Source organism: Tupaia chinensis, unplaced genomic scaffold (genome assembly GCF_000334495.1).
Source record: "Tupaia chinensis unplaced genomic scaffold, TupChi_1.0 Scaffold143746_1, whole genome shotgun sequence".
Classification (NCBI taxonomy): domain Eukaryota; kingdom Metazoa; phylum Chordata; class Mammalia; order Scandentia; family Tupaiidae; genus Tupaia; species Tupaia belangeri.
The window spans coordinates 423,121-450,493 of record NW_006203595.1 but is presented as its reverse complement, the minus strand read 5'-3'; the positions used below and the strand labels follow the sequence as shown (position 1 = coordinate 450,493).

The 27,373-nt window shown below is 39.4% G+C and overlaps 1 protein-coding gene across 1 annotated transcript in view; it reads right to left on the bottom strand.

Moving 5' to 3' along the window:
• CENPI (centromere protein I) overlaps positions 1-27,373 on the bottom strand; it is a 70,878-nt gene that overhangs the window by 37,552 nt on the left and 5,953 nt on the right. Inside the window, exons 5-12 of the mRNA XM_006164857.3 lie at positions 21,549-21,667; positions 21,157-21,264; positions 8,908-8,956; positions 8,570-8,616; positions 2,430-2,519; positions 1,879-2,007; positions 751-918; positions 200-320 (exon numbers count right to left, since the gene is read on the bottom strand). Coding sequence (XP_006164919.1) covers positions 200-320; positions 751-918; positions 1,879-2,007; positions 2,430-2,519; positions 8,570-8,616; positions 8,908-8,956; positions 21,157-21,264; positions 21,549-21,667 — 831 coding nt within the window. The remainder of the gene's footprint in view (positions 1-199; positions 321-750; positions 919-1,878; positions 2,008-2,429; positions 2,520-8,569; positions 8,617-8,907; positions 8,957-21,156; positions 21,265-21,548; positions 21,668-27,373) is intronic.

Below are 27,373 nucleotides of genomic sequence, written 5' to 3'. Positions count from 1 at the left end.
ATAATAATAATAAAATAAAATAAATAATTATAATTACAACTGAAACATTCATGTTCTAAACATATGATTATCAGAGAAACTATTATAGCATATGAAAGTTCCTCTTATCTAGAATTTGGCACCATTATACAAGAAACCAATTTGTAAACTATCTTCTTCTGTCCTCATTCACCCAATGCTTTTAAGTAAGAATTCTTACCTTCTTGTAAAGTTTGACTCAGCCAGTGGTAGAGTCTCAGTAAGACTGACTCATCTTTGACAAGGTTAATATAGTGGAGTAGCAAAGAGCTGTTCAACACTGAGCCCATCTGAGAAGGCAGCTGCAAAGGCAGAATTATCAGTCAATAGTAAATAACTAAAAAGTGGGTTAGGGCAACATGGAAATAATCATGTAGGAAACATATAACAAAAATAAAGGGTCTTGGGCCAGCTGGTGGTATGGTCAAGGTGGCTGGTTCCCACAAGGCTGACTGTACAGTTTGAGTCCTGGGTCCAGTAGCTTGAAAAACATACTGGGCACATGTGTGTGCCCAAAATCCTGAAAGGAGGGAGAAACGGAGAAGAAAGGATTGCAACATGACCCATCCCCCATGAGGGGTGTTTTCTCACTTTTTCACTTGCCCCCACCCCTTCTCTCTAGTGAGTGCATATACCCTCTGGCAAAATTTTTTTAATAAAGGGAGCTAAAAGAAAAGAAAGGGCATCAAGAGCAAATAAAAAATGCAATAAGTACATGATCCAGTCACATACCTCTAAACAATGGATGTTCTGTAAAAGTTGAGTGAAGCTTTGAAGTTGTTCTATTGGAAATGAACCATTACTACTGAGATAATCAGAAAGACTCAACTCTTTTTTTCCACATTCTTTAGTGTAGCTACTGGAATTTAGCATTGGTATAATTGAATGAGAATTCCACTTCTAAAGGAGAAAGATATAAAATAATCTATCAATGAACTAAATAGACTATAAACTACAAATATAGAAACAGTTGTTAAAATATTTCAATTACAGGGCCAACAGGTGGTGTTGAGGTTAGGGTGGCTGCATTCCACATGGCTAGCTGCGCAGTTCAAATCTCAGATCTGACAGGCTGGAAAACACACTGGGTGCATGTGCATGCGTGTGTGCCCAGAATCCTGAGAAAATGGAGAAGAAAGGATTATGGTATGGCCATCCCCCTAGGGGGTAATTTCTCTCTTTCTCGCCCTATAGAAAACTAAAAAAACTGCTTAAAGTGAAAGTGTTTTAATAGAGTCAGAAGGTAATTTTCAAAGAACACTGTAATTGAAATGTATTTAAATATGTACAATCTTGGACCAGTCAGTGGCATGGTAGATAGGGTGACTAGATCACATATGGCCAACTGAGAAGTACAAGTTCTGGACCCAGTGGCTTAAAAAATATGTCAGCTATGTGGGCATGTATGCCCAAAATCCTGAGAGAAGAATGGAAGACAAGGGATTGTGGTGTGGCCACCCCCCCTGGAGAATGATTTCTCACTTTCCCTCTCTCTCTGGTGAGTGCATGCACTCTATAGCAAAAATTGGGGGGGAAAAATTAAATATATATAGTGTCCTCCAATACCTGAAGGATTATTATTTAGATTTAATAAAAAGAAGGCAGCCAGACCCATAGTACAACAGTTAAGGACTATGCAGTGGGAGTTAGATCCCACAGTATCAATCCTGGCTCTGGTGATTGGAAAAAACATACCAGGCATGTACATGAATACCTGGGATCCTAATGAGATGAAGACATGAAAGAAAAAAGATTGCAGCATGAGAAGGCCCTATTTGGGGAGGTGGAGTTTTTGACTTTTTCTCTTTCTTTTTTAAAAAGAAAAAGCCACACAAGCCATTTGGGGCTTTAGATACTTACTCTTTTTAGAGAACGGACATTAGCTGGACCTAACATCAGCTTTAGAGGTTCTGGAGAAGGTCCCTTGTTTCTCTGTCTCACAGCAAACAGAGCCGTCTTCCACAGATTCTCTGAATTCTTAAAATAGATCTATGAATTCAGAAGTAAAGTACAAGAGAGTAAGTTCCCATGTAGCAGAACAACATAAAATCTAAAACTTATTATTAATTGAAAACATATTAATAAGGAAATCTTTTACACTCATACAAATCCATTTAAAGTTATTTATTCTTTTTTCCTTATCAGGAAAAATGATGTACTTGATGAAATACATCAAAGAAGATCAACACGAAGTGCCAATTACTCAAAAAAGTCCCCCAAACAGTGCCATAGTACTACATTTTAAAACAGCAGTGTGTGTATATATATATATATATATATTATAAATATCACATATAATTCTATAAATTATGTTTATATTATAAATTATACATCCAAATCTATAAAATAGCTTTATTAAAAATAACTAATTCAATCTCAATCAAATTGACTTATGTCTCCTAATCCCTTACCTTCTTCCTAAGAGGCAAAGACACAGAAATTAAAGTAGGAACAAAGAACTTATACAAGAACAACAATGCCTGGAGATGAGGCTGCATTCCCTGAAAGAAAATAAAGAGTTTTCCAATTTCAATTCTGTGGTCAATGATAAACGGAGGAAACAAAATACAAGAAGAAAAAAGTAACAATAAAACAAAGACTAAATATATATTCAGATCCTAGTTTCACTATGATATGAAGCTGTAGAAATATACTGTAGGAAAATCAAAGAATGAATATGCAAATATTTAAACCAACCATCATAAAACCTTCTCCAACCTTTGATCTTCTGTTTCATGACTTCCCCCTCTATTTACTTGTTTCCTGTATTTTCACTCTTATCCTCTTGTTTTATCTTCTCAGTCTATACCTTAAGCTTGCTTACCAGTTATATTTATTAGCATAACATGCCTTATTCTCGCTGATAGCATAGACAGGACTGAAAGTTTACTTGTCCTCTAAGTTTGATTTAGACATCAAGGAGGTAGGACCAAAAAGGAAGCCAAGAAAACAGAGCAAAGAAAATATTAATACCTGATTATCCTAATTCTTAGAAAATGAACTAGTAAATCTCACAACTGTCAAGCAGCTTATTATGACAAAGCAAGTCTTAAGAAAAAACAGCAATCTCACAATGAAAAGTCTTTACTGTCAGATACCTGTTGTTTGACATATCTGAACATCCAGAGAAAACAAACTATTAAGATGAATTGCAAAGAAAGTTATTTTACTATACAGATGCTACTTGGCACTGGATAGGGCTATGTCCCAATAAACCACTCATAAGTTGATAAAGTAAAAAATGAACCTAACACACGTAACCTCAAATACCACAGCTTAGCCTAGCCTATTTTAAATATGCTCAGAACATTTACATTAACCTATAGTTGGGCAAAACCATCTAAAACAAAGCCTATTTTATAACTAAGTGTCGAATAGCTCATATAATTTATTGAACACTGTTCTAAAAACAAAAAAAATGTTTATATGTGTATTTTCAGTATAGTTTCTATCGAACACATATCACTTTCATACCATCATTCCTAAGTCAAACCATCTTAAGTCAGAGACCATGTATACAAAATTTTTGTTGAATTGAATACTGTGCAAAGGCGGGCAGTAAATGGGGTTTAGAAATACAGTATTTCTATTTTGTCATAGCTTCTAGAAACAAAATTTATTATATCCAAAATGACCCAATTTCTCTCCACTATTTCTTCTGACCTCTGTATACTCATTATCAGTTTCAAAGCATTTACTTTGAGTTAGAATTATTTTTTAAGATTTTTTTGGGGGGGGACCAGCAGTTAGCATAATGACTATGTCGCTGAACTCCCATGTAGCTGACCGTGGTTCGAGTCCCGGACCTGGTGGCCTAAACTCATGCCGGGTGCATGTGCGTGCGTGCCCAAGATCCCAAGAGGAGAATGGAGAAGAAGGGATTGCGGCATGGCCATCCCCCCTGGGGGGTGACTTCATGCTTTCTATCTCTGTCTCTCTCTGTTTGTCTGGAGAGCGCACACGCCCTATAGCAAAGACCTATCAAAAAAATTTTTTTTTCTTATCCACAAGATGTGTGTGCTCACCAGAGAGGGACAGAGAGTGAGACAGCGAGAGGGAAAGTGAGAAATTATCACCCCCAGGGAGAATGGCCATACCATAATCCCTTCTCCTTCATTCTCCTCTTGGGATTTTTGGATGCGCACACATGCCCGGAATGATTTTCGAGCCACCAGGTCCAGGACTCAAACTGCAGTCAGCCATGTGAAAGTACAGTGCTTTAACTATCATGCCACTTGCTGACCCCTGGAATGTTCATTGACAGAACAAATTTGTAGTACTACAGAAATTTTCAGAACATAATGTCCAGTTAATCAAACTTATCTTTGTTGTTAAAAAGTTAACACTAGCCTCGTAGGTAGTGCAGAGGTTAAGGAGGCTGGATCCCACATGGCCAACTGAGTAGGGTCCCAGACTTAGCAACTTGAAAAGCATGCCAAGTATGTGTGAGTGCATGCCCAAAATGCTGAGAGGAGAGTGGAGAAGAGACTGCGGCATAGGCATCCTACGTAGGGGGTGATTTCTTTCTCACTCTCTCTCCCCATCTCTGCCTCTCTCTAACAACCACATGTAATGCATTTTATAACAAAGTAGGAAAAAAAAAAAAAAAACCTAAGGGGGGTGGGGGGCAGCCCAGTGTGGATCCCATATGGCCAAGGGCTAGGTTCAAATAATTCTGATCCTGGTGGGACCAGAGGTTAGCATAATGGCTATGTCGCTGGACTCCCATGTAGTCGACCGCAGTTCGAGCCCTGGACCTGGTGGCTTAAACTCACGCCGGGCACATGTGCATGCATGCACAAGACTCCGAGGAGAATGGAGGAGAAGGGATTGTGGTATGCCCATCCCCCCGGGGGGTGATTTCTCGCTTTCTGTCTCTCTGTCTCTCTCTGTCTTTCTGGAGAGCACACGCGCCCTGTAGCAAAAATCTCCACAGAAAAAAAAAATTCTGAACCTGGTGGCTTGGAAAACACACAGGGTATTGCGTGTGTGTGTACACAAAATCCTGACACAGTGGAGAAATGGAGAAGGGATTTCAGTGTGACCATGCCTTATGGAGAGGTTACTTTCTCCCTCCTTCTCTTCCTCTCAGTCTCTCTCTGGCAAGAGCACACATCATCTGGCAAATCGAAAAATGGAGGGGGGTTGTAAAAGAGACTTCCAGTTAAATATGATATATTGAACATAACATAGCTATGTGATTAATTCCGGGTCCTCCCAAAGCCTCATTAAAAAGACAGTAAAGGAATTTTAAAAAGGCATAAAGCAGATGATCGAAGAAAGGAAACAGTAATTAAAAGATCTAAATAAGATTATGGAACCTAGAATGAAGATGGGCAAATAGTAACTAAATTAGCAAAACAGAGAAAATGAAACCTGCTGGGTAAAGTCTCTTTACAATCTAAATGATATATAGCGATTGAATGTATAAATAATAATAAAGAGTAAATAGAGACTGAACATAATCAATAAAAAAAGATTCATATTTGAGGATTCCCAGAGAAGGCTCAGAAATCTGATAGACCAGATACCTCTGAAAAGTGGAGATGAAAGAACAGAATATAGGATTGCTTGAAAGACTACGTAACAGTGAGAAACCCAAATTCCTTCACCCCATTGGCAATATATTAGGTTTATACCCTGTGAAGATGAAGCTGGACTCAGACAGCAGGTACGACTGAGGAAAGATACTACGGCCATTCATCACTCCTTTCCACTGCTTAAGTTTAGGAGTGTCAGAAGCCAGGTTTAGACCTCTATAATGGTTAATTTTACATTGATTTGGTTGGGCCACAGGGTGTACAAATATTTGGTCAAACATTCTAGGTATCTCTGTGATGAGATTAATATTTAAATCAATTGACTTGGAGTAAAGTAGATTGTCCTCTATAATGTGTGTGGGTCTCATATAATCAAATGAAAGCCTGAATAGAACAAAAACACCCACCTCCCCCGAGGACTGCCTTTGCACTTCATCCGCAATATCAGCTCTTCTTGATTCTATAATGGACTGCCTTCAAATTCAAAAACTGGATTATCGGCTCCCCTGGGTCACCAGCCTACCAGCCCACCCAGCAGATTTTGTACTTTCCAGACTCCATAATCATATGAACCAGTCCTTATAATATATCTCCCTCTTTCTCAGGGGACCCCTGCAACTCCATAGGCAGGAAGCAGGAGAATTCTTCTCTAAGAAAATTGACAAAAGACACCTGGGACGCTCCCCAATGAAAACATTGAGATCCTACAATGAATTAAGCCCTGTTCATACACCTAAGTTTCCAGTCACCATGTTAGTGCTCTACTATTAAATATGCACAATAAGGTTTACCAAGCAAGAGAAAAACCTCTACCAAACTAAATTGTGTCTAATGATTGAATGTATAATAATAAAAATTTAAATAATAATAGAAAAAACAGAAAGAAAGACAGAGGAAACAAACTAAAGAAATCTGAGGAACAGGAGACGAAGCTGGGAAGAGAAAAAAAGAATCAGTCTAAGATGCACATACACGAGTTCACACATGGTAGAGGGAGAACTGCAGAAACTATCCTCACCAACTTTTTTTGTTGAGAGAGAGATTTTTGCTATAGGGCACACGTACTCACCAGAGACAGAAGGCAAGAAATCATCCCCCAGGGAGAAGGCCATGCCACAATCCCTCCTCCTCTACGGTCTACATGGGACTCTGGGTGCATGCACATGCCCCTGGTGTTGTGTTTCAAGCTGCCAGGTCTGGGACCTGAACTGTGGTTGGCCATGTAGGCGTCTAGCACCTTAATCAGTATGTCATCTGCTCACCCCCTCACCAACTCTTAAGATGAGACCTAACTACCCCTTCTTGCTCTGACGATGCTATTGATAGAGCCTAGTTTATGTGGGATAATAACATGCCCATTTCACTTCCCAGCATGCATGCCTGCCTCCAAAAAGGCAATTTCTGTGTTTCCGTTTCCTTCTTAGATGGGGAATTATGGGATATTACTGTGGAGAGATGGGAAGCATGCCTTTGCAAGTATCGAAAATTCATACATCTAATATATTTGCTTGCATTTCCTAATTATGCCAGTTACTATCATGCATGTGGCTACATGAACATGGCTATGTCGTCTTGGTTTGATATTGTTGAACTCGAACAAACTCATCAAATTTCAGCTAATCAAAACAATCTGTTTTTTTCTCTTTAAATTTATTTTTTACATTAATTCACTATACATCATTACAGTATACAAATGAATTTTCCATCCAAAATACACTGTAAAACAATCTTATGAATGCATCTTTATAAATGGGCATTAATTGATAATGGATTAATTGGTAACGTACTATATAGATTCTTAGTAATGAAATCACACATTTAATGTCTAGGTTTAAAATTTTTCAATAATAACCTACTAAATCATTTTTCAACTTGAAGATATTTTGTGTTTCAGTTAACACAAATCAACAAGATCTTATGGTAAGAACATTTTATTAAAATATTTTGCTGTAACACAGGGAAAAGTACATCTTTTTCACAATTTCTATTAATGTGAAATACAATTCAATTTGGACAGAAACCTCACCATTAATAACCTCAGAGAACTAAGAGAAGAAATTGTGCCCATGGAACGAAAACAAGAGGCTATAAAACAAGAATAATCATTGAATTGTACTAAGAGGAAATCTCACACAGGGAAGCACCAATGTGTGTTTTATATTTGTTTCTCATTCAGTGGGAATGCTTTTGGGTAGGCCATGAAGGCTTCGGTTAGGCACCAGCACTACTACTTCCTCCTGTTTCATACCCCAAACTTCACAGACCTCTGTTGCGTGGTAGGTTTATTGGAAATAATGCAAGAGAGCTATAAGACAAGAGATAACAGTCAAACAATACATTGAAGCTTAAGTATCCAGAAGAGGAAGTCTTGAAATACTTTCCTAGATCACATCCACAAAAGAAACATAAACTCATTTTTGACTGATCCCTAACACTTATCCAACCATACTTACCCAAATCCCTAATTGTGTTTGCTGTTGAACATCTACATGCTGTTGTTGCTCATGCTGTTCCCTCTGGCAGGAGTGCTCTTTCTCTCCTTTCTCTGCCTACTTAAATCCTACTTATCCCTTAAAAGTTTCTCACAGAAGGTGTGGAAGCTGAGGTGCTGGATCCCACATGGCTGACTGTGTAGTTCAAGTCCTGGATCTGCAAGCTTGAAAATCAGGCCAGGCACATGTGTGTGTGTGTACCCAAAATCCTGAAAGGAGACTGGAGACAAAGGGATTGTGGCATAGCCAGCCCCTTGTGGGTGATTTCTCACTCCCCCACCTCTTTCTTAGGTGAGCACATATGCCCTATAACAACTACAACAACAACAAAAAGTTCTCTCAAGTATCTCCACCTCTCATTGGTCCTGAGTCTGATTCTCATTTTTTATTCTGTTGACTGAGATCCTCTGAAAGTAAGGCCCTTGAAGATAACAATTCATTTGATTTTGTATTCCCGAAGCCTAGCTCAGTACCTGGCACACAGTACACTAGTCAGTCTAAGGTCTTTGCAGTACTCACCACTCTGGCTTGAATATCAAGCAGTTTTCTCACACGAAATGGTTTGACTAGAAAAGATAAAGAAGAAAAGTACTATGCATTTGTTTCAGAATAAAAAGAAACTGGTTATACTTATGTAGTTGGTAGTTTCTTCTTACAAACCATCAAGAATATAAACAACTTAAGCCATTGAGCAGATGTTCTTAGATGAAAGTATCAATACTAAAGAGTAATTTCCACAATATGAGTCCCATCATATAAATAATGCTAGTAGCTATTGATATTTTAACTTTATAAAGGCCGATACAAATGCAAATTCCACAGAGTGAATGTAATACAACTAGAATGAAAATGCTCACCATTCTCTTTTTTGGTAAGTAAATATAGCAAATGGCACACATAAGGGCACTGTTAAAATATAAAAATTTAAAAGAGAAATGACAATATTTCTTAAACAAAACAGCAACACATTTTCTTTAAAGGTCAATCTTACACTGATTAAGTAAAAAGGCTTCTGAACTTCAAACAGTGTTTTCATTGAACAATATTTTCTTTAACACTTGCTATTCAATGATGGATCTTAATTTGCCAGGGAGCATACCAACTAGCTGAATAGAGACAGGCAGAGAGAGAAAAACTCAGAGAGAGAAAGCACCCCCCACGAGAAATGGTCACACAGCAATCCCTTCTCCTCCATCTCTCCCTCCTGTCGGGATTTTGAGCACACACAAACACACACACACACATAGCATGTTTTTCAAACCATGGGGTCCAGGACTCTAACCACATAGTTATGTGGGATCCAGCAACCTTAACTACAATGCCACAAGTTAGCCCTGAACAAGTTTTACAAAGATTCTCTTTTTCACATTATATAGTGGTGATTAAAAAAAAAAAAGATTTAGATGGGAATTCCATTAGATCATTTTGTAGTTATTTGGGGGATGAAAAAAACATTGCAAACAATTTGAAAAACAGAAAAAAAATGACCACCATGCTTCTACCTAACAAAAACTCATAAATTCCTTTCAGTATCAGTCCATATTATTAAAATACATATTAAAACTGTTAGCCCAATTCCCCCCTTAAAACCATTTCCCATTTTTTCTAGTCTTCAAAATCACTTTCTTTTTTTTAAATTATTATTTATTTAAATTTATTTATTATTCATTTATTTTCATTTGACCAGAGAGAGCGAGAGAGGGAAAGTGAGAAAGGAATATGCCAAGTCCAGGACTTGAACCATGGTCGGCCATGTGGGAGTGTCCAGCACCTTAATCCCCATGCCACCTGCTGGTCCCCGAAAATCACTTTCAATGATGCTTCATATTCCAATGAGTAGAAATAACTATTTTTTTTTAGATTTTTGACTATAGGGTACGTCCACTCACTAGAAAGACAGACAGACAGAAATTAATGGGACCAGCAGGTGGCATAACAATTACGTCACTGGACTCCCACGTAGTCAGCTGCGACTCAAGTTCCAGACTCAGTAGCTTAGAACTCACACCAGGCACATGTGTGTGTGTGCCCAAAATCATGAGAGGAGAATGGAATAGAAGGGATTGCGACATGGCTATCCCCTTGGGGAGTGATGTCTTGCTTTCTGTCTCTGTCTCTCTTTTTTTTTCCCCAGCAAAAGCATGCATCCTATAAAAAATCTCTCTCTTGAAAAAATAAATAAATAAAAGCAAGAAATCATCCACCAGGGTGGATGGCCATCCCTTCTCCTTCATTCTCCTTTCAGGAACTCTGGGCACGCACAGCACACACCTAGTGACAGTTTCAAGCCACTGGGTCCAAGATTTAAACTGTGGTTGACCAAGTGGGAGTCCAGTGCCTTAACTACTGCACCACCTGCTGGCCCCAATATAATATAATTAACAGTTTAGTCCTCAGTTTGGAAAACAGCATACACTCAATAAATTTGTTCATTAAATTACATAATGACCAATTCCCCTACATTATTTGATTTTAGGTGCTTATCTGTTGATAAATCAAGAGGACAGCAAACCAGTCTACTTGTTTCGTAAATAAAGCTCTATTGGAACAAGAACATCCAATTCTTTACATCCTATTGATAGCAGCTTTCACACTACACCAGCAGAGTTGAGTAGTTGTCACAGAAAACAGTATGGCCCTCAAGCCTACAATATCTACTACCTAGCACTTTAAGAACAAGTTTGCCAATACCTGCTTTAGATGACAAAAATTGAAAAAGTGAATTATGTAATAGGACTAGAGAAAGCAAAAAACAAAAGACTTTCTTCAAACAAATTTACGTTCTGGTAGTCAGAACTTTAAAATCTATTATAACAACATATTCCACAATGTCATTCCTTTACTCAGAAATGGGTTCAGAAAGAATATGGACAAGCATGAATTTAGATACAGAATCTTAAACATGATGGGTGCATGTGTGCATGCCCAAAGCCCTGACATGGAGAAATGGAGAAAAGAGAACTGTGGTCTGACCATGCCCAACTGGAGCAGTGCTTTCTCTGTCTCTCTCTGACAAGCATACACACCATCTAGTAGGAAAAAAAAGGAATAATACATATTATGACCAAGTCTGCTATATCCTACACAAAGTATAGTAACTTTCAGTAAAAATAAAAAAAAATAATTATCTCACACGCCTAATGATATGGACCATTCAGTAGCAACACTAGTCAACATACGGAATATAAAATCAGTGTTACAACTAAAAAGGAAAATATCACATGTATCTAATATTTCACGATTGTCTTGATGACAAATACTTAAGTACCATATCCAAGTCACCACAGAGTTAGACTCACACCAAATTATATGACAGTAACTAATTTTTTATGCCAGAGTACATGTACAAATACAAGAGAAGTAAAGAAGGATAATGGACAGAGAGGATGAGACTACCCTTAATGGGGCCTGATCACGTTACTGTCCTTCTTCCTCCAATTCTTCACCTCTTCAGGATCCTGAGTATGTGTACGCATGCCTGGCATTTTTTTTAATTTATTTTTATTATCATCATTATCTTCTTTATATTACATTGGATTACATATAACTTTACAGTGTATTACATTGCTTTTTCAAAAGGGAATTCCATGCATGTCAGTCAATACAGAGACATTAATCTCCCCACTTCATCATGTTTTTCAAGCCATCAGGTATAGGATTTGATCTCTGGTCAACCATGTGAGATCAGGCTTCCTCTGTTCAGCACACACCACTGCTCTATGAGGTCAGCCAAAAGTGACTTTTCTAAAATACAGGTTTTAAAAGTTAGGCCCTGTTTCTCTTTCCTCTTTTGTGTGTGTGTGTGTGTGCCAGAATATGTGTGAACTCATGAGAAAGACAAAGAGAGAGAAAGCAACCCAAATGGGGTGTGGTCACACCACAATACCTTCTCTTCTATTTCTCCATCCTCTCAGGATTTAGCGTATGTGCGCACGCATGTGCGCGTGCACACACACACACACACACACACACACACACACAGCATGTTTTTCAAGCCAAAGGGGCCAGGACTTGAACTACATGGGTGACCATGTGGGATCCAACTCTGTTAACCATTTGGTCACTTGGGCCAGCTCTAGGCCTTATTTCTTTTTCTTTCTTTTTCTTTTTTTTTTTTTTTGGAGAGGTTTTTGCTATAGAGGGTGTGTGCACTCTCCAGAAAGACAGAGAGACAGAAAGCAAGAAATCACCCCCCTGGGGGGATGGCCACGCCGCAATCCCTTCTCATCCATTCTCCTCTCGGGATCTTGGGCATGCACAAACACACGCCCTGCATGAGTTAAAGCCACTGGGTCCAGGACTCTAACTGCGGTCAACAACGTGGGAATCCAGTAATGTAACTATTACGCCATCCGCTGGTCCCACGATAAATACTATTTTTAAAAAGATTAGAACATGGCCAGCAGGTGGTATGCTGGTTAAAGTAATTGGATCCCACATGGCTGACTGCATGGTTCAAGTCCTAGATCTGGTAGCTTAAAAAAATGGTGACTTAAAAAACTTACTGGGGGATCAGTAAATGTTGTAATGGTTATGTTCATGGACTTCCTTGAAGTCAACTGTGGTTTGAGTCCCAGATCTGGCAGCTTAAAACTCATGCTGCATGCATGTACGTGCATGCCAAAGATCCCGAGAGAAGAGTGGAAGAGAAGGGACTGCAGTGTGGCCATTCTCTCTAAGGGGTGATTTCTTGCTTTCTGTCTCTCTGTCTGTCTGTCTGTCTCTGTCTCTCTCTCTCTCGTGAGCACATATGCCATATAGCAAAACACTCTCAAAAACAAACAAACAAAAATGTTGAATGGGTACCAGCAGGTGGCATGGCGGTTAAGGTGCTAGATTCCCAATGGCTGATCACAGTTTGAGTCTCAGACACAGCAGCTTGAAAATCACACCAGGTATATGCCCAAAATCTCAAGAAGAGAATGGAGAAGGACATATAGCTTGGTCATCCCTCCTTGGAGGTGATTTCTCACTTCCCCTCTCTCTGTCTCTTTCCCATGAATGCACATGCTCCATGGCAAAAGCCTAACAAAACAAAATAATCATAATAAAAAAAAACATGTAGAGTGCATGTGCATACATGTCCAAAATCCTGAGAGGAGAATGGAGAAGGAGGGACTGCTACACAGCCATCCCCTTTGGAGGGTGCTTTCTTACTTTTCCTATGCCTAGTGAATGCATGTGCCCCGGAGTAAATCTGAAAATAAATAAATAGATTAGAACAAAGTAAAGTAGGCCTTTCTCCTTCCTGCCAAACTGAACAAGAAATTCTCTAGGGACCAGCAGATGGCATAATGGTTTCATCACTGGATTCCCACTTAGCTAACCATAGTTTGAGTCCTGGACCCAGTAGCTTAAAACTGATACTGGTCATGTGTGCATGCCCCAAATCCCAAGAGGAGACTGCAGGAGAAGGGACTGTGGTGTGGCGATACCCCTGGGGGGTGATTTCTCACTTTCTGTTGCTCTGTCTTCAGTAAGCATAACATTCCCTATAGCAAAAAATCTCTTTAACAACAACAAAAAAAAATTCTCTAGTCATGACAATTATTCAAGTAGATTGTAACTGATGTGACACTTATGATTAGGTTCTATTAACTAGAAAACAGATATCTATTGAGTAAATATGCAACCACACCATAAGAAAACCAAAGTGACTCTATATTTTTGTACTTATTCTTGGAGTTCATCTTAATGGATTAAAACTTAGGAAAAGTAGTCTTTAGCTTCTTTCACTTCCCTCCCAATGAGTCTCATGAAACCTAACCTTTTACCTCCCTCACACTAGATAAAGCCTAATGTTTAACTAATGAAAGTCAGTAAGAAGTTTGCCGAGTCTTTACAGATACCAGGCTATAGAGATAGGGAGGGGAAAGATGCCACCAATTCCCTCCCATGTGATCAGTTGAGAAAAATTTATCACCTCAAGCATTACAAAGCCACACATAGACCCTCCTGCTTTATAAGCCATGATCTAAGAGTTGTCTTGACTGATTTCACTTTGTTTCTGCTACCTTGTTAATCATTACATATCTGTAAGCACCTTGAAAAGACTGAAACAGGTCATCCTACCTGGTATGCTCAGAACAGAAACTGTCCCCCAAGTAGTGATTGCTCCCCTCAGATGATCAGGTCTCCTAGTAATGCTGTCCAAAGACAGTTGCTAGGCCTCCTTATCATTCTACAATAAGACAATGAATAACCTGCCCTTAACTTCTAGATATACCTCACACTGACTCCTTCCCCTATATAAGTTTTGTATCTTGTCCAGGACAGTAAAGACACTTATGGACTCCAGTCCTCTCTCTCTGGTGTTAGCCTCATTGAAAAAAATTCCTTTCTTTATTCACTAATTTTTTTTTCTCTGTCAAGCGACAAGTGTTAACAGACCTGATTTCTGGTCCTCAGAACAAGCATCCTGCCCGTTCCAGCATCAAATAAAACAGAAAAAAAGTTCTGTTTTCATGAAGTCTATATTCTATGTGCCATGAACTATAATATTAAGCACTTGGGTTATGAAAGGCTTAGTCCCTGTCTGAAAGAACTCAATCTACTGAATGATAGGATGAAAGGAGGAAACATGCTTCTTATTTCTCATTCTTTAACAAGAATTGTATCTAGAATATAGAAGGAACCCTTACAATCCAATAATAAAAAGCAAAATAACAGTTAGAAAATGGGCAAAAGATACGAACAGACATTTTTCCAGGGGAGATATACAAATGGCTAATGAGTACATGAAAAGATGCTCAACACATGATTAGTCATCACAGAAATGAAAATAAAAGATACACTAAAATACCACCTCACACCCACTAGGATAACTATAATCAACACATCAGAAAAATAACAAGTACTGGTAAGGATATAATGAAATTGGAATTCTTTTTACATTTCTAGTGAGAATGAAAAATGGTACAGCCAATGTGGAAAATAGTTCAGTGATCTCTCACAAAGTTAAACACAGAATTACCAAATGATATAGCAATTCCAATATATACACCCAAAGAGGCTGAAAGCAGGTATGTGAACAGGTAACTCACATAACAATGTTCAATGCAGCATCATTCACAATAGCTAAAAGGTAGAAATAACCCAAGTATCTATTAACAGATAAATGGATAAACAAAAATGTGGTATATACATATAACAAAATATTATTTGGCCATCAAAAGGAATGTGGTTTTAATAGATGCTACAACATGGATGAAGCTTGAAGATATTATGCTAATTGAAATATGACATACACAAAAGTACAAATATATAATTCCACTTACTTAAGGAACCTAGAATTCACAGAGAAAGATTAAAAGTTACCATGAGTGGGACCAGCAGTTAGTGTAATGGCTATGTCGCTGAACTCCCATGTCACCGACAACGTTTCGAGTCCCGGATCCAGTGGCTTAAACTCATGCCGGGCGTGTGTGCGAGCATGCCAAAGATCCCACGAGGAGAATGGAGAAGAAGAGACTGTGCCGTGGCCATCCTCCCTGGGGGGTGATTTCTTGCTTTCTGTCTCTCTGTCTCTCTCCATCTTTCTGGCGAGTTCATGCGCCCTAGAGCAAAAACTTCTCACCCCCCCCCAAAAAAAAGTTACTATGAGTAAAAAAATCAACACAAAATGGATCAAAGATCAAAATGTAAAACCTCAAACTACAAAACTACTGGTGAAAAACATGGGAAACTCTTGGAGACATCAGAATAGGCAAAGACTTCTTAAATAAGACCCCCAAAGCACAGGCAATCATTCTAAAAGTAGACAAGTAGGACTACATCAGGCTAAAAAGCTTCTGCACAGCAAAAGAAACAATAATTAGGGCTAGGAGGTGGTGTGGTGGTTGGGGCTCTGGACTCCAATATGGCTGATCGGGTTCAAATCCTGGTCCTGGTGGCTTAAAGATCATGCCAGATGCGTGTGCATGCATGCCCAAAATCCCAGGAGGAGAATGAAGTAGGGGTTGTGGTGTGGCAGGGGGTGATTTCTCACTTTCCCTCTCACTGTCTCTCAATCTCTCTCCAGTGAGTAAGTACACATGACCTATGGCAAAATCTTAAAAAAAAAGAAAAAGAAAAGAAAAAGAAGAAACAATAGTTAAGACTGAAGAGACAATACTCAGAATGAGATAATATACTTTCAAACTATATCTCAGATAAGGTACTGACAACCAGAATATACAGGGAACTCAAGCAGCTTACCCTTCCCCCCAAATAATCAATCCAATTAAAAGATGGACAAACGAACTAAACAGACAACTCTCTAAGGAAGACATACGAACAACCAAAAAGCATATGAAAAAATGCTCAACAGCTCTTTATCATAAGGGAAATGCAAATCAAAACCACAATGAGATACTACTTAACTCCAGTCAGAATGGTTAAGATTAAAAAAAATAACAATAAGTGCTAGAGAGGCTGCAGTGAAAAGGGAACTCTCCAATATCGTTGGTGGAAACATTATAAATTAGTAGAGCCAATTGTGCAGAACAATGCAGAGGTTCCTCATAAACCTACAAATAGAACTACCAGATGAACCAGTAATTCCACTCCTGGCTATCTATCCAAAGGATAGGAAAACCCTCAGTTGGCAAAACGCTTGCACGGCCATGTTTATTGCAGGATTATTCACAACTGCTAAGACATGGAATCAACCCAAATGACCAAGAACAGATGAATGGATTAAAAAAAAAATGTGACACATATATCATATGAAATACTACTGAGTCGTGTAAAAAAAAAAATGAGACCTTGACATTTGATACAAAGTGAACAATTATGGAAGATTTCATGCTGAGCAAAGCAACCCAGACTATGAAAGAGAAGCATGTATACCCATCAATATATATTGAATGTCTGCACGCTATGGCAGAAACTGAGGGATTAGAAGGTAGCACACATGCTCAAAATCCAAAAAGGCAAAAACTGAGGGATTAGAAGGTAGTACAAAAGGAGGGAAAGGAAAAGAGAGGATTGTGACATGACCATTCCCCACAGGGGAGAAAGGGGGTGATTTCTCACTTTCTCTGTCTCTCTCCAACGAGCTTATGTATCCTCCGGAAAATTTCTTTAAAAAAGAATATTGATGTGGGAACCAGCAGTTAGCGTAATGGCTATGTCGCTGGACTCCCACGTAGTCGACCGCGGTTCACGTCCCGGACCCGGTGGCTTAAAACTCACGCCAGGTGCGTGTGCGTGCGTGCCCAAGATCCCGAGAGAAGGGATTGCGGCGTGACCATCCCCCCTGGGGGGTGATTTCTCGCTTTCTGTCTCTATGTCTCTCTCTGTCTGTCTGGCGAGCGCACGCGCCCTACAGTGAAAATCTCTCTAAAAAAAAAAAAAAAAAAAAAGAATATTGATGTAAGGGGCCAGCCCTACAGCCTAGTAGTTAAGGCAGTTTGATGCCACATGGTTGGCTGTGGTTTGAATCTCCCAACACAGATGGCTTTAAAAAACAACAGGAATCTGCAGATGGCGTAATGGTTACGTAGCTTGATTCCCGTGTAGTCAACCATGATTTGAGGCCTGGACCTGGCGACTTAACATTCACACTGTGTGTGTGCATGCCCAAAATCTGAGAGGAGGATGGAGAAGGACTGCAGCATGACCATCCCTTCTGGGGGATGATTTCTCACTTTCTGTCTGTATGTCTCTGTCTTTACAACAAGTGCACGTGCCCTATAGCAAAAATCTCTCTCTCAAAAAAAAAAATCTTTCACCCAGGCATGATTTTGTAACATCATGCTTCATCACTTGGAAAATACTGGTTCACTGAGTTATCCCAAGCTCCTAAATATTGACACATTTCATTATATAATATCTATAAATTACATCATTAATATTGCCATCAATCCCATCAAAAAAAAAATCTGTAAATACCAGGAAGCTGTCACAATAGCACATAAATAAGAATTTCCCAAACTTGGAATTTTTTAATGAAAGCCCAAATTTTATCACTGGCAACAAATACTATCAGTTGTTTTCTCTGAAATGGCTTGCTTTGTCAATTTTCAAAAAAAAGTCTTTTGAATACCCACATCTGAATAACTGTAATTTGTATGTCATTCTTTCAAATAAAAATAGTGTTCCAGGACCAGCAGGTGGTATGGAGCTTAAGGCACTGGATCCCACATGGCTGACTTTGTGGTTTGAGTCCCAAAACCAGTGGCCTGAAAATTACATTGGAAGTGTGTGCCTGTGAGCCCAAAATCCCAAGAGGAGAATGGAGGAGAAGGGATTATAGCATGACCACATCCTCTAGGGGGGATTTCTCACTTTCCCTTTCTCTCTCTCTCTCTCTCTCTCTCTCTCTCTCCAGCCAAGTACACACACTCTATAGCAAACTAAAACAAGCAAATTAAGTTTTTAAAAATGGTGATCCATGAACAAAACATCTAGTCTAATTCACAACTCAATCACACAAGTGCTTTTCCTCATAGCAACCATTGAACTTTGGTATGTAGACAGGCTTTGTTTATCCTTCTCATTTCATCAAACAGAATATTAAAGACATGTCTCAATAGTTGAGATTTATTAAAACTGATTCATTGGGAACCAGCAGTTAGCGTAATGGCTATGTTGCTGGACTCCCACATAGTCAACTATGGTGGTTCGTGTCCCAGACCCGGTGGCTTAAAACTCACGCCGGGCACGTGTGCGTGCGTGCCCAAGATCCTGAGAGGAGAATGGAAGAGAAGGGATTGCGGCGTGACCATCCCCCCTGGGGGGTGATTTCTCGCTTTCTGTCTCTATGTCTCTCTCTGTCTGTCTGGCGAGCGCACGCGCCCTATAGCAAAAAAAAAAAAAAAAACGATTAATTTTATGCCTACATTTAGGATATTTTAAAGTGAAACAAGCACTTTTTAAAATTATAGTGAAAAATACAATGACTGTTAGTAATTTGGTGTCACTACCCTGTTTCATGCTAAAAAGCCAGCAGTTTTGCCACTACTTTAGCACCAAAAGGGACAATGTTAACACAGTGAAAACAGCAAATATCTTGGTTTTATTATGAAAATTATTTTGGCTTCTCAGACCTCCTGAAAAAGTCTCAGGAAGCCCCAGGCGTCCACAGACTGTATTTGAAAACGTCTAGTCTAGGATTTTATCATGTTATACCTAGATTATGTCAGCCTCCTAAGTAGTCTTCTTGTCCCTAGCCACTCTTCTAATTCATACCAGTTGGCACTACTAAATACAGCTTCCTATAAATCTGCTCTCAACATATTCTTCCAAGAATCTTCACTAATTTCCCAATAAAGAAAGAATACATTTCTAATTCCTTAGCATTGTGTTAAAAGACTTCTATAAAATGTCCTCATGCAATTTTTCAGTCTTATCACCAACTACCTGCCCCACATCAACTCTAATTAAGTCAGGCTGGCCTATTCAAGGTCTCCTAAAACACAATACACATCTTGTAACTTTGCTTGAAATATTCCCAATCTTGGGAACCAGTAGTTAGCGTAATGGCTATGTCGCTGGACTCCCATGTAGTTGACCGCAGTTCGCATCCCGGACCCGGTGGCTTAAAACTCACGCCCGGCGCGTGTGCGTGTGTGCCCAAGATTCCGAGAGGAGAATGTCTCTCTCTGTCTGTCTGGCGAGTGCACGCACCCTATAGCAAAAAAAACCTCTCCCCCCCCCAAAAAAGATGAAATATTCCCAATCTTAACATCCATCATCTCCTCTCATCAAGTCTTAAATCCTATTCAACCTTCAGGACTCAGATCTATCCCCACATACTGTATGATAGTTTTTCTTAATCACTCTGATTTATACTGTTCTCCTCCTTCCTAGAAATATTATAGCCATTATTATCCTCATTCTATCATATACCATCTTTGATAATTTAACTTTGATAATCTGAGTTATTATTTAACTTTAAGTGCCTCCCTCAATTCTCCAACTAGATTTTTTTTTTAAAGAGGTTTTTGCTATAGGATTCATGTGCTCACCAGAAAGACAGAGACAGAGAGACAGAAAGCGAGAAATCACCCCCCAGGGTGGATGGCCACGCCGCAATCCCTTCTCCTCCATTCTCCTCTTGGGATTTTGGCATACATGCAAATGCACCAGGAGTGAGTTTAAGCCACCGGGTCTGGGACTCGAACCACGGTCAACTACATGGGAATTCAGCAACATAGCCATTACGCTAACTGCTGGTCCCTCTCCAAGTAGATTTTAAATTCCTGAAGTACAGATACTCTGTAACAAACTTCAAATCTTATACAGAGCCTAGTACAGTATAATAAACACAGTAGGAAAAAAAAAAGCAATGAATGAATTCTCTTCACAGTTAACTGAGTGGTTCATATGGTCTGTGAACTACTGATGGGTCCTTGAAAGTCTTCCAGGTACACAGTAGATTGATTTCTCAGTTATCAATGTTTTTAATGGGAATATTATGCCATTTAATAAAAATCAGTACATTGGCAACACATGAAAAGTAATCCTCTTCTCATTAACTCTGATGAAGTTTTTGCCATATTAATCAAGAAAATGTAGAGTGAGTGACACACAGGACTCTGTTCAAGTGACTTAAAAGGGAAAAGATGGCAATTGCTGCTCCAGATCAGCAAAGAGAGTCCAATGTGGAGTACTATAACTATCTGTAACATTTTTACTTCCTCAAAAAGAATATAGGGCCAGCCAGTGGCATAATGATAAAGGTAGCTGGACGCCACATGGCCAATTGCACAGTTCAAGTCCTGGATCCAACAACTTGGAACACACACCAGGTGCACATGCATGCCCAAAATCCCAACAAAAGAGAGAAATGAAGGGGCTGTGACAGGACCATCCCCCATGGAGGGTGCTTTCTTACTTTCCCTATTCTTCTCTCTCTCTCTCCATTGAGTGCACATGCCCACTGGCAAAATTAAATTTAAAAATATATAAAGCAAAAACAGTAAAAATTTTACATTTGTTAATCAGAGAGACAGGTGAAAGGATGTTTGCTAGCTATGTTAATTTTTGTACTTCCCCAGATGTTTTACATATTTTTAAGTGAAAAAAATATATATCACTGATGCCTTAGAGCACACATGGTATATCAATATAAACACATGTTCTATTTGATGGATGCTTGATGCTGTCCAATTTTTACTTACCAGTGTATCATCTTGTAATGAAGCAAAAAAGAAGCCATAGAGCAAGTTAATTTGCTCCTTATGATCAATGAAGTCAAACATTGCAACCAGCCAACGATAAAAAAGTACCTACCGAGAAACAAAATGCTTATCTTTAGAAAAATATAACAGGCACAGAAGAGCTTAATTCCACCCTCAGGGCTGTTTTAGAAGCTTCTAGCACCAAGTAGGATAATAGATTTTATTTCTCAGTAAAAATTTCTGTTTGAACAGAGTCCTTGCATCAAGCTATATTGTTCCAAAACTACAGGCTTTGCACAAAAGGCCAATGCCATTACGCCATAAGTGGTTCGTCCTTGCCAACCCTTAAGTGGTTCTGAAGGACTTATCATCAAAGTGTTTAAAAAGATTACCTTGGTGCTACCAGAACACTTGCCAACACAAAGCCAGGAGACTGCCTTAACCACAGAATCTTCTGATATTAGAGTTGTTGGAATCATGCACTTCAATATCCGTGCACTTACAGCATTCCCTGGAAAGCAGACAAACTACATTTCAACATCTTGATTGTTCCTTTTCTATTATTCATTTTCAGACCTAAAAATCTCACTAGACAATAAAAATAAATAGTATGTAATATTTAATCTCTTATTATCATTTAAAAATAGTGTTAACACAAAAATGCACCAGCAGTTAGTGTAATGGCTTTGTTGCTGGACTCCCATGTAGTCAACCAGGTTTGAGTCCCGGACCCGGAGGCGTGAAACTCATGTATGCGTGTGTGTGCGCGTATTCAGAATCCCGAGAGGAAACTGGAGGAGAAGGGATTGCGGCATGGCCGTCTTCCCTGGGGGGTGATTTCTCGCTCTCTGTCTCTCTGTCACTGTCTTTCGGGCGAGCACATGTGCCCTATAGCAAAAAACTCTCTAAAAAAAAATGCACCTTTAACTTTTTTTTAAGGTTTTTTCCATAGGGTATGTATACTCAGCAGAGAAAGACAATGAGAGGAAAAATAAGAAATCACCCCCCGCCCCCAGGGGGAACAGCCATAATGCAGTCCCTTTTCCATTCTCCTCCTGATATTTTGGATATACATGCTCTCAGCATGATTTTCAAGCCACCAGGTCCAAGACTCAAACCACGGTCAGCTTTGTGGGAATCTAGCACCTCTTTTTTTTTCTTTTTGGAGAGGTTTTTGCTATAGGGCGCGTGCGCTCGCCAGAAAGACAGCGAGAGACAGAGAGACAGAACATGAGAAATAGACAATGTGCATATGTGTGCAAGAGAGAGAGGGGGTAGAGAGAGAGAGAGAGAGAAGCATCCTTCACAGGGTCAGGTCATGCCATGATCCCCTCTCCCAGTCTGCTAGCCCATTGGGTCCTGGGCACCCTGTGTGCATGCCTGGTATGTTTCAGGCTAACCAGGCTGAGGATTCAAACTGGTGGCCATGTGGGATCTGGCTTCCCTTAAGCAGTGCTTTATTGCTATACCATGGAGCCAGCACTCTAACTTTTTAAAGAAGTTAATTTATTTCTTCCATGAGTGAGAGAGACAGAAAGACAACACCCCCAACAGGGTCTTGACACCACGATTTACCCCTCAGCCTGTGACAGCCCTAGATTATGGCATACCTGGAAAGATCTCTGAACTTTCTCAAGTTCAAGAAAAATTCAATATTGACTCTATTGTCACCACTCAGTGACTTTTTAGTTAGCTTCAAAAGAATAAAAGCTTCATTGCACCTAATTATGATGACATTTTAGTATGCCATTTAGTATACCTGTGAGGTCAGCCTCTTACAGAATATCCTGTTTATTACTGAATACTACAGTGTAATACTACCATTGTCTGGCCTCCTAACTTCTAATATAAACTATAAAGAAAATTATTTGGCCCAAATATTCCTATTTTAAAAGTGTACATGCAATTATTATTTGTCATTTAAAGGTAAATAAATAGGGCCAGCCCGGGACCAGCAGTTAGCGTAATGGCTATGTCGCTGAACTCCCATGTAATTGACCGCGGTTCCCGTCCCAGACCCGGTGGCTTAAACTCATGCCGGGCGCATGTGCATGCATGCCCAAGATTCTGAGAGGAGAATGGAGAAGGGATTGCAGCGTGGCCATCACCCCTGGGGGGTGATTTCTCGCTTTCTGTCACTCTGTCTCTCTCTGTCTTTCTGGCGAGCGCACGCGCCCTACAGCAAAAAGCCTCTCAAAATAAATAAATAAATAAATAGGGCCAGCCCCATAGCACAGTGGTTAGGCTCTGTGCATTGGGAGCCTGATCTCACATGGCCAGCCATGGTTTGAATTTGGGCCCCAGTGAATTGAAAAATACAATGGGCGTGTATGCTTGTGTCCCCAGAATTCTGACAGGATGAAGAAGTAATTGCAGCACAACCACAACCCACAGGGGGATACTTTCTCTCCCCCTCTCTCTCTGGTGAGCACAAGTACCCTCAGGCAATTAAAAAAAATGAAAAGAAAAGAAAAACATCTCTGCTTCCTACTTTCATAATTTTTTGTCCTTTTATTTTCCTCTCTTACTTCCATCTACTAACCCTTTGAAAGTCTGAAGCAGTCTCACCACTAATACCTTACATATATTCCAAATTCAAGGGGGTGGACTTTTTTTTTTAATTGCCAGAGGCCATATGCACTACAGAGAGAGAGACTCCACAATGGGATATGATCATGTCACAATCCTTTTCCCTCCCTTTCTCTTTCCCATCAGGATTTTGTGCACAAATGCACACATACCTGGTGTGGTCTTCATGTCAACAGGGCCAGGATTCAAACAGCAGTCAGCCACATAGCATCAGGCTCCCAATGCACAGTGCATAATCACTGAGCTACAGGACCAGCCCCCAAAGGAGAAATTCAATATTGACTCTGTTGTCACCACCCAGTGACTTGTTGGTTAGCTTCAAAAGAGTAAAAGCCCCATTGCACCTAATTATGGTGACATTTTAGTATACCTGCCCTTATATATGTCTTTAGACTTACCAAAAGGGCTACTTGTAAAAAATACCTAGTAGGAAACCAGCCTTGCAGTGCAGCAGTTACACGCTGTGCATTGGGAGCCAGATCTCACATGGCTGACTGCAGCTCAAGTCCTGGCCCCAGAGCTTGAAAAACATGCCAGGCATGTGTGCATGTGTGTCCCAATTCCTAATGAGAAGGAGGAAAAAGGGATTGCAGCATGACCACAACCCATCAGGGGGTTCTCTCTCTTTTGTGCACACAAGGGCATGAGTACACACATCCTCTGGCAATAAAGAAAAAAAAAAAGATCTAAGAATGAAGATCACAGAAAAAAACTAAAAGGGAGAAAAGAAATTAAGGAAGCCACATTTGACCTTAGCATTCCAGTTTAACAGAAAAATGAAAAGTACACTAGAAAGCCAGATTACTTTTAAATTGTCCAGAGTCTATAGCATGCATTTGTAACACCAAGACCTAGTCACATCATGAAAATCTTCTAATTATTAAATTGAAATATCAAAAAAGAAAAATTCCAAAATAAAAAACACCTCTATATTCTATACATGGTTTAAGGGGAGATAGGAGTGGTAGGATTTTTCTTGATGCATGCTGATCAGTTCAAAACAGATTCCTGGAAGGATATGAGAACCAAGCAATCTAAAATCACTTATAAGCAAAAATCAATTTTATTAGATCTAATTTTACTTTCTAGGAAATCAGAGAAGTAATTAGGTAAAAGTGAAGAAATAAATATCTGTGAGTCATATATTGAATTCAGTTAATACAGTCACTCCTAACTTAATGACCTACCTGTTTAATGACCACTTGGACTTATGATCAGTTCTCCGGCACTGGGAATCCCCTTTCTCATTCTTTCTCTCTTTCCCACAGTTGGTCAGTATTCAATACAAAAAGCATTTGCAATCACACAAGACTACATATTTTGTTTATAAATCTATATTTTACTATGCACTCATAGTGGTATTCAGAATGAATAAAAATGATCACAAGATTTATATTATTATGATGTGGCATGTCCTATAACTTTCTAGTGCTTATCTAACATATACTTTTTAGAATTACATTATTCTAGGGTGGGGTCAAGTGATAGCTATTGAAAAATACATATACCCTAGAGTGATTCCATACTGCACCGCTGTTCTCAGGAGCTTAGTCATTTATCTCTCTCTGCCTTCTCTCTCATCTAAGTGCATGCCACCACTCACGGAAGATTCGATGGACATGGACATGAGCTCCCTGAATCCCCAGAGTCATTTTTTCAGTTGTGAACTAAAGGTCAACAAAGACTATCACGTTAAAGTGGACAATGATGAAAATGAACATCAGTTATCTTTAAGAATGGTCAGTTTAGGGGCTAGTACAAAGGGTGAATTGTACATTGTTGAAGCAGAGGCAATGAATAATGAAGGAAGTACAATTAATATAACACTGGCAACATTGAAAATGTCTGTATAGTAAACAGATTCCCTTAAGGACTTTGAAATAACACTACTTATAGTTTTAAGGTTGAAGTGTGGTTCAGGGCTTGTGCATATTAGTGGACAGCACATAGGAGCTGTGGATGAAGATACAGAGTCAGAAGAGGAAGAGGACATGAAACTCTTTAAATACATCTGGAAAGAAATCTGCCCCTGGAGGTGGTAGCAAGGTTCCACAGAAAAAAGTAAAACTTGCTGCAGCTGAAGATAAGGATGATGACTCTGAAGATGAGGAAACAGAAGAAAAAGCTTCGGTGAAGAAATCTATATGAGATAGTCATGGTAAAAATGTAAAAAATCAAGCCAGAATGGAAAAGACCCAGAATCATCAACACCAAGGTTAAAAGGTCAAGAATCAGTGCAAAAACAGGAGAAAAACTAAAACACCAAAAGGACCTAGTTTTGTAGAAGACATTAAAGTAAAAATGCAAGCAAGTATAGAAAAAGGTGGCTCTCTTCCCAAAGTATAAGCCAAGTTCATCAACTATGTGAAGAATTGATAACTGACTGACCATGATCTTTGGCAATGGAGGAAGTCTCTTTAAGAAAACAGTTTAAACAATTTGTTAAAATGTTCTGTATTATCTCATTTCACTTACAGTTGATATCTAGTTGTCTTCATTTTTTAAAGTTTTTGTCATAAGGCACATGTGTTGCCAGAGAAAGAGACAGGGAAAGCGAGAAATCACCCCCTGGGGGGATGGCCATGCCACAATCCCTTCTCCTCTGTTCTCCGTAGGGATTTTGGGCAAGCATGCACATATAGGTGCCCAGTATGATTTTCAAGCCATTGGGTCCGGGACTTGAACAGTGGTTGGCCATGTGGGAATCAAGCACCTTTTACCACCACACCACCTGCTGACCTCCTAGCTGTTCTTTTTATAATGCAGAGTGAGAAAACCCTACTGTGTTTGATAAATGTTGTCCAGGTTCCATTAGCAAGAATGTGTTGTCCAAAATGCCTGTTTAGTTTTTAAAGATAGAACTCCACCCTTTGCTTGGTTTTAAGTATTATGGAGTGTTATGATAGAACACAGGAGTAGTGGTGGTCAGACATGGCAATGGTAGAGAGACAAAAATATAAATGTGAAATAAACAGTATTTTAAATAAAGTAGCACTGTTCTCTTTGTAAAAAAGAGAGAAAGAGAGAGAGAAAGAAAGAAAGAAAGAAAAAGTAATGAAAAATGCATACCCTATGGCATCATGATATACCACAAGACATCTGCCTTTAAGCTCCTCATTTATCAACCAATTTGCTTAATGACCTAGTAGTAGGAAAGGAACTTGGTCATTAACTGAGAAGTGCCTATAATGTGTTGTGAATTTTTTTTTTTTGGAGAGGTTTTTTTGCTATAGGGAACGTGTGCTTGCCAGACAGACAGAGAGAGACATAGAGACAGAAAGCGAGAAATCACCCCCCCAGGGGGGATGGTCACACCACAATCCCTTTTCCTCCTTTCTCCTCTCGGAATCTTGGGCACACACGCACACATGCCCGGCGTGAGTTTTAAGCCACCGGGTTCAGGAGGTGAACCTCAGTCGACTACGTGGGAATCCAGCGACATAGCCATTACGCTAACTGCTGGTTCCCGTGAATTTTAAACATATACACAAACTTGTGCACACACCTGCAAAATATGATTCTAGAAACTAACATACAAGGACTAGGTAATACTTAAAATATAAAGCATCCAGTTTTGAGAGTTGTCTTCACTTTTTTTTTTTTTTGAGAGGTTTTTGCTATAGGGTGT